General features: G+C 33.3%; 2 protein-coding genes across 8 annotated transcripts in view; one reads left to right on the top strand and one right to left on the bottom strand.

Moving 5' to 3' along the window:
* The window catches only part of LOC122250539 (small integral membrane protein 20), a 3,555-nt gene extending 753 nt beyond the window's left edge, over positions 1 to 2,802 (bottom strand). Inside the window, exons 1-3 of one of the 7 annotated variants that reach the window (XM_043012007.2) lie at positions 2,660 to 2,802; positions 346 to 469; positions 42 to 98 (exon numbers count right to left, since the gene is read on the bottom strand). In XM_043012007.2, the coding sequence (XP_042867941.1) occupies positions 42 to 98; positions 346 to 469; positions 2,660 to 2,677 (199 nt within the window). In that variant the 5' untranslated portion in view covers positions 2,678 to 2,802. The other 6 variants (XM_086548187.1, XM_086548191.1, XM_086548200.1 and 3 more) reach the window with 6 other exon arrangements.
* Positions 2,803 to 3,047: 245 nt separating this feature from the next.
* LOC122250541 (uncharacterized) lies at positions 3,048 to 7,879 on the top strand. Its single transcript, XM_043012013.2, has 3 exons — positions 3,048 to 3,174; positions 4,539 to 4,592; positions 5,647 to 7,879. The coding sequence occupies exon 3, from the start codon at positions 5,783 to 5,785 to the stop codon at positions 6,965 to 6,967; it is 1,185 nt and encodes a 394-aa protein (XP_042867947.2). The 5' UTR covers positions 3,048 to 3,174; positions 4,539 to 4,592; positions 5,647 to 5,782; the 3' UTR covers positions 6,968 to 7,879.
* The last annotated feature ends 707 nt before the right edge of the window (positions 7,880 to 8,586 follow it).

Here is an 8,586-nt window from a genome sequence, read left to right as displayed (position 1 = left end):
AGAACAATAGTATATTCCACAATAAAGGCTTTCCCACTTACTTCCTGGCTGAATTTCCTCCTGATTAATACCTTTGCGATTTTCTGCTTGGCTCTTCTCTGCAAAAAAGATTTATCAAACATTATTCCTTAAAATGCACTATGAAGAAATAAAATTCATATTGTTATCATTATAATGTTTTACATTTTCTATATACATAAGGATTCCTGTATGCTTAAGACCAGATGCATCATTTAATTCTCTCACATCAGTAGAGTAGTTCCCATTATACAACATCTGCACATGCCTCAAGGAATATACATGTGTTTATATAAAAAATTATGAAAGTATGTAATTGGAACTTACTGTAGTCATCCACATGCATCATTGGGTATATAATGATAGGATATAGGGCTGCACTGATGAATCCTACAAGTCCTCCAAGGAACAACCCATATCGCCAACCCCGTAGAGTAGACATTTCTGCTAACTAAGAGAAAAAAAGATATTTAAAATTAGATACAGATTTTGCTTCAAATGTTATACATGGATGAAGACACATATTATAGCCTGCACACCTTTGGTGCTATGACAAAGCCAGCAAGAGTCTACAAAGTCTACAAGACTGCACATCATATATTGTAGTAACAGGGACCTGAAAATGGGCTGTGTTCCAACCTCATAACTACACCTAACTCTCCCCCCTCTCACCAAGTAGTTACATAGACCTAATCCTATCCAGAGGGTCCAGCTCTAGAACCTACCCAATCTTACATAAACCCCTGGCCAAGAGGATAGGTTACGTCCCCCATGACCTAGGCTACATGCTTACTTACACTACTTCGGAGGTGGGTGGAACTGAGCGGCCACCCTAAAGACAGAGCACAAGCGAGAGAGTGGTGGGTGGAGGATGCAGAACAGATAGCCAACAAAATACAGCTCATAGTGTTGCTCTACTATTCCTGTGCACAGCTTCCAAGATTTTGCCTTGAGGCACAACTGCTGCATATTATGGGTGTGGGCTTCTGGGTTTTCAGCATTTGCAAATTCAGGAGAGTGATTTACAGTCTTACGTACATATCTGTACTTGGACAGGCCTCCTTACACTGACCTATTATCACTGATTACTACTGATCCTGGGGTAATTCTTTCTCTTATAATTGGAAGCAAGGTTGTAGTAGTCCTGTCTGGCACCTTTACAATTAATACTTTTTTGTAAACCTTTCTATTCTAATGAACACCCAGAAGCCACATTGCCCCACATCCATACCTTGGCTTAATATTCTCTCTTTCATCTCTACAATGACACAGTCCCACCCAATGTGATACTCGAGACCTTTGATGCAAGAGACTGCCAGGTGACAATAGACCTAAATCAAAGCTAACATAAGAGTAATGAAACAGTCTGAGAAATATATTAATAAGTATAATACTTTCATAAGTCTTCATGTGGCATTTATCAACTCATGTATCCTTAAAAATAGTAACTGACCAGTAACACTTTTTCCTTCTTATATATTTTATTTTTGACTTGATGGTCATACACAACTCTCTTTTTGTTTCCGTGATAACAGCACTCCTTATAGACTTCACAGATTCTGTTTAGAGGTAGTACACCATGCTTTTTATGTAAATATTCAATTGCTTTCTCTTCACTAAATGAAAATTCTATAATATACACAGTGTATCTTTTTGTGCATTCATTACACTGAGACATGGCATGTGCACCACTGAAATGTCTTTTCCCCTGAAGCATGGTATAGAAAAAAAGGGGGTTATGTCAGCTAAGAAATACTTGTACCAAAATTGTAAAAAATGTTGATAACTAATTTTTGCTCCCAAAGAGATTGTAACTCCTTAAATAGTATTGTTTATCCTTCCTCCTCCTAGGCACCCTGACAAAACAGACAATAATACGTGCAGTTTTTTTACTTGGCATACAGTGTTCCTACAGCAGTGAAAAGTCTGACACTATACATAAATATACCTCATTTACTTTTAGTTTGCACAAAAATTCACATAATTTTTTTTTCTAAAAATTGTTAATTCTATAATGCAGTAATAATGAAATTTTGAAATTTCAATGCTTCCATTATTTATTTGTCCTGTGAGTCTATCAGTTAATTTCAAAAGAATATGGAACCAACAATTAGTACAATTATGAAACAGTTACATTTTGAAAGCCACTGCAAACACATTCTTAACATTTACCCTACTGTTAATAGCAATTATGTGATTTAAAGCAAATGCATATCTGCATTACATAATGACAGATTAGGCAGGCATACACAACTGTATTACATAAATAAAGATTAAAGATTCAAAATCACACACCAAAGCCCTCTTCCATATGAGGAAGGTGTTCTATGTAATCTTTTGTAAAACTGAAATAAGCACACCATCCACTCAGGCTGAAATAAGTATCATACAGAATGAAGTCTCAATCGGATTTCTTGTTCGGATTTTGATGAATATAAACGACCTTAAGGACTATACACTACATTCAACCCGTCATTCTAATCTGTACACAAAAACTGAAGTACTTATGTGAATTATCTACACCAGTAACCACGGGAGAAGAGCCACCTTATTCGCACGTCTTCTTCCTCTGATACAGATTTTAGAATAAATAAAAAAGGGTCGTTTCCCGTCTTACGTTCGAGTTGTAACTGTTGTTTACCTTTTCACTCTGTGTCATTTGCTTTAATTTCTATTTGTGGAATTGCTGTGGAAAAAGTCTAAGGTTATGGTGTATTTTCTGTCGACCCTCGGGTTTGGGAAATAACTGATTATTTTGTTTTCATTTTTTTTCCTTTATTGAATGACCAATGTTTATGTTCCTTACGAGGACATTTCTTCCTCTTCGCTAACTTGTCTTCGTTGTAACTGATAGATTTCATAACATATCCTTACTCACAGGCAGTACATATATATACACCTATGTATATATACATATATATATATATATATATATGAACATGAACGTATAGTTTAAGGCCTAATTAATCACCATCAAAGATGCCAGGGCAGTGTGTATGAAATAGAATGCGCTAAAAGTGAATCCAACAAAACCTTCATAACGAACAGGAGGAAGATAGAGTTCGTTAAGAGTTGTTCGCTATAAGTAACAAGGCTCCTATACATCGCGTATGAATCCCGTCGCTCAAATTTTGCACTTTAAAACTTGCAGATAATGTATGTATATTAGAGTTTCTACATTGTAATTGCCAGATAGCTTTGAGGGTCGTCTCGTTATATGGTGGATTCAGGTAGATATTTGGGAGTAGTGACGTGCTTTAAGTATAACTAATTTATCTTAGGATGTGCGTTTATTGGATAATTGGTAATAAGACCATTTCATTTTTTGCTTTTGCTTTGGTCGTTATAGATAATACTGCGGTAGTAAAACTACGGCGGTACTTAGGGAATTTATATAGAGAAAATTAAAGACTGACAATAGCTCCTGTTATTGTGTTTAAAAGTTCTAGTAATAGTTTAATATCAAAATTATTTTTAATAATTGAAGGGTAAATTTAACTCAAATATTTAAAGAAATGAAATTCCTAATCTCCTCACCTAAATGTTCAATAATGAACTGATACTAATTAGTGGAAGTCAAAAATAACCAATAGATTTCAGAAGACAAAAATAAAATAAATTATATTAAACATGATATGTTTCAGGCTTTGAAAAAGTGTATTGAAATATTCTTTCAAGGAAAGTTCCACAGGGATTTAGATACTGTAAGATTTTTTTTTTTTAACAGGCTGTTAATATTTTCACCATTAATAAATTCTCAATGGAAGATGAGATAATTTTTGCAACACAACATATATTTTTAAACAGAACACAATTAAACAAAAGTAACAAGAAGTACTTATTTAATTCACTGCTATCTTGGAAAATACCAGTGTGCTGGAGAAAATAATTATTTTTAAACTTGCAATAGATGAAGAATTATCATTTTTAATATACACTTATGGGTAATATTACTTATGTTTATATTAGCATGTGCATGTGCTAAACAAGCAGATACATAGGCCTCAAGTAAAGAGTTTTTTTTCTAGTGCCAGATTTACAAGGATACAGATTAATATGGTTTCCATCTTGAAATATACATATATTTGGTTGTCTTAATCTTTTAGGTGCTTTTCGGTGTTTTAATCCAGCCTGGATAGTATGACCTAGATTTATGATTTCATGTTATGATTTATATTATAATTTAGTAATTGTTGAGAAGACTCCCATAGCCACCTAGGTGACTGATCAACATATCGGAGCTATAGCTTGCATGAATAATTGTGGAATATGCCTGGAAGAGGTTTGTTGGTATTTACCAAAGCACCTAGTGCAGAGGCCATGGCTATCAATTGACATAATGCCACAATTGGGATGGAACTGATAAATGAGATAAAAGCCTAGTTTATCATTAATTCAGTGATACTTTTGTGAAACATTTGAATGTCACTGTAAACGTATTTTCATTAGTACTTTCTGCCACAGTTTTGCGTGGTAAAAGATATTAATAATTCCTTATGAATATGTTGTAAATATTTCAGATTTGTCTCCCAATGCTGCTCGCAAGTTTAAAACATACACACACATCAGCTGAGGTATGTAACATTACATTTTGTCTGACAGTACACAGTATGAAATGGTTCCTTTTGAAGGAGTTGTATACTAGATAACATTGCTACACTGAAAATGTACTTTAAAGTTATTGGTTCTGCATGGCTGATTATAAAGTGAAAATAAGACTACTAGATTTATGTTTATATACTGCAGTTATGGTTATATTCTTGTTATTAAAAATACAACAGCAATAATTACTGTTACTACTCCCAGCTACTATCACTATTTCCATTACTAGTTCTGCTTTTAATGCTACCATTTCTGCGACTATTGCTTTTGCTAACAAGAATAGTTTTGTTATTTAACTATGATTACCACTATCACTTCTTTTATTACTATTGCTATTGATACTATTACCTATTAATATTTCTGATGATATAGTTATTATTACTATTGATATTATTATACCATACCACTACCAATAACACCACCACCATTAATGATACTATTATTACTAATACTGCTTCTGCTATTACTACTACTACTATCACCATTACTACTGCCATTATAAGTCCTAACTGATTGTGGTTAATTTCTTGTAACTACAACTACTACAACAACCTCTACCTTTACTTCTACTTCTACTTCTACTTTTACTTCTACTTCTACTACTATTTCAATTACTACTACTACAACCACTACTACTACTACTACTACTACTACTACTACTACTACTACTACTACTACTACTACTACTACTACTACTACTACTACTACTACTACTATTATTATTACTACTACTACTACTACTACTACTACTACTACTAATAATAATAATTATTATAGCTGTTACTGTTATTATAGGTACTACTGTTTTTATTACTATTACCATTTCTAGTCCTTTCAGTATTATTATTGCAGTTATATCCAGTACTATTGCTAGAAATACTATTATTGATACTTCTACTATACTTCTCTTATTACTACCATAGCTATGACAACTGTAGTAAATTATTACTACTACAACTGCTACTGTAGTAGACTACTTCTTTTCCTAAGCACCTTAACTAAAAATAAAATAAAATTTACTTACAGGTTTCATGATGGTTGCCTTCATGGAGTATGACTGAAGATACATATGCTTGCATGAAGTGAAGTCTGTACATAAAGTATGTAATATTATGGAAAACATTTGAAAAATAGTTTAAGACGCTAGTCCAAATTTTTGGAAATGGCTCATGAGATTCATCAGGGGATGATTCCTCGTGATGAGTACATGCTCCCACACACTGTACTCACAGACGCGAGTCACAGAGGTGTGATTGATCGAGACCTTTCACCCTCAGCCAATGGTTTAATGGCTATTACCTCACTGTCTCAGAAAAGGCCCGCTTCTTCTGCCTCGGACATCAGGGATACCAAAAGGCACAGGACAAAATCTCTTCATTTCACATGCACTGTGGTCAATTGTGGAGAAAAGTTCAGTACTAGTGAGCAGCTAAGTACTCATACAAAATTGCATGTAGGAGTCAAGCCCTTTACTTGTGAAGTCTGTGGCAAGGTGTGCCAGACAGAGAGCAAGTTGAAGGTCCACCAAGCATCTCATGCAACGGATGGCATCAAACCTGTTTGTGAAATTTGTGAAAGAAACTTTTCAAGTCGTAGTGCTTTAAACAAACACAAAAAAATGCTTCATAAACCTAAGCCACACATATGCCCACATTGTAATTCAGGATTTGAAGAACGTAAATATATGATAATCCATGCTAAAAGGGCTCATGATGCTGATGTTCCTCTTGAAGAAATGCAGTCTACCTCATCAATTAGCTTTCATGTCAATGACTTTGAAGCAAATGCTGGTTCAAATGAGTGTAAAGATCTCTATAAAGGCAACTATTCATTACCTATTGAATCTAATTCTGTTCATACTTCATCCATCTCAAATAATACACTTGAAGTCCAAAAAGACCAAACTGTGCCAAATCAAAATGACAGTACCTCATTGGCCAAAAAAGCAGAACCAAATTCTCATGGAGTGTGTGCTACAATAGCATGTGAATTATGCACATCAACTTTCCCATCTTTAGCTTACCTGGAACAACATATGGCTGTACATATAGGAGAGAAGAATTTTACATGCCATGTTTGCGGGATGAGTTTTAACGGACGTCATGATCTGAATAGCCATATGAGACTACACACTCCTGAGAATGATTGTACAAATTTTGGTACCAATAACTATAATAATGGAAACTGCAATCAGTTTTCCACCAACCAGATGCATCCAGGGCAAGGTAGAGGTCCTCAGCTATATTACAGATATGCATGTGCTGTCTGCAATGAACAGTTTCTAACTCTAGGGAGCCTCAAAAGGCATCAAGCCAAGGGACATAATGCAGCTGTCCTTAACATCTAGCACAATGTATAGAATTAATAGGATTTTTGTATTTTAACAGGAATCGGTTTTCAATATTTGTATTAGGTATTAAGAAGTATTTGGGAGCTACATGTTCTCTTTATCCTATGACATATGCTAATGCTTTACAATAAGATGAAAATATGTATTCTCCTTGAAATAAGTAAACAGAATGTGAGAGGTATTAGAAAGGCACTAAATCATCTGGAAGTTTAGAATGAAATCTTTTAAAGGTTGTTTCAAATCATCAGTGATGTACAATATGGTCTTATTTTTTTTACCATTTGATATATATTTTAGTGGAAATGCTATATGATTATATATTGTTGACCTTTTTGTTATGATATTATAGTTTTCTTGTGATTTCCATTTATATATTGCAGCAATTGAACAACTTGAGCAACCTAGCTTTATATTACATGATAATAGTGTTTTTATAAGATCAATTTTACAAGAGTGCATGGAATGAACAATTCACCACTTAAAAATAATACTTTATAATTACATTCCCATTTAAAATGCACATAAAACAAATATAATTTTAAGCAGTCAGTTCCTGTACTTTTAATAGGTAGATTTTAGGTAGCTACAAGGTGATGATAATTCATATTTTTATCTCTTTATGTGATATTTAAATATTAACCTAGATATAAGAAATATGATATAATATTTTTTTGTATATTAATAATCACAGAGTGCATGATATAGTAAAGATTCACAAAGAACGGTTTGTAAATGTGGCAGCAGATTACACCTGTAAATGTAAATCACAGAACTATAAGTTAAATCCATAAAAGTTTATCAGTCAGCTTGTATTGTTTTAGGAATGACTAAAGGCAAAGTGAATATAAATTAACATAAATATATGATGCCAGGCATTGTGTAAAATAAGAATAAACAGTAAAGTAAAGATGATCTGATTTTTTTTTTATAAAATTATTAACACTATTCCTGTTTAGCTGCTATTTTTATAGTCAATACCCATAGTTTTAGAAAATAAGAGAAATATTATGGTTAGAAAGATAAGTATTTAATAAGGACTTTCCCAAATTATAGGTTTTGTTGCTCAATTGTTTGGCTTTCAACTAAATGCAGCCATATATTCACCTTTATAAACATCCCAGAACTGAACTAACTAAGGCATTATGGACTTCAATTAATAAGGCTTTTTATAAAATAGTGGCATTCTTTTCCTGTACTTAGTGCTAGTTCTAGTTCACAGAGCCATCTACACAGCCATCCAGTAATAATTTGTTTGGAAAGTCAGCTATTGTAAGACCATGTCACTAATAATCATAATCAAATATAATAAGTCATAATTCTTCAGCAGCTCAACCAAATGATTGAGCCTTAGAGCTAAATTAGATAAAGTCATCACTACTTCAACTTCATATAATACATAGGGTAATACATATAGTACCAGTGCAAAGTCTCTCATCAAATTCTTATTTCTTTTTTACTCTAACAAACAATGTATCATTCACTATCTCTCAGATCATCCTCGTACTTTGAAATATGAGATGCCAAGAATGTATTTGAAGAAAAAAATCTGAAGTGCTCTTCAACAAATTACATACATAAATCAGATAAATAAACGAGTTGAGGAACACTAGTATCAA

Source organism: Penaeus japonicus, unplaced genomic scaffold, assembly GCF_977035675.1.
Source record: "Penaeus japonicus unplaced genomic scaffold, GWHDUDI00000001_assembly GWHDUDI00000002, whole genome shotgun sequence".
Classification (NCBI taxonomy): Eukaryota; Metazoa; Arthropoda; class Malacostraca; order Decapoda; family Penaeidae; genus Penaeus; species Penaeus japonicus.
Note: the sequence above shows the minus strand (reverse complement) of the source record. Positions and strands in the feature narration are given on the sequence as shown.

Excerpts from the sequence above, each read along its gene's own strand:
- LOC122250541 (XM_043012013.2), top strand. The coding sequence starts at position 5,783 with ATGGCTCATGAGATTCATCAGGGGATGATTCCTCGTGATGAGTACATG.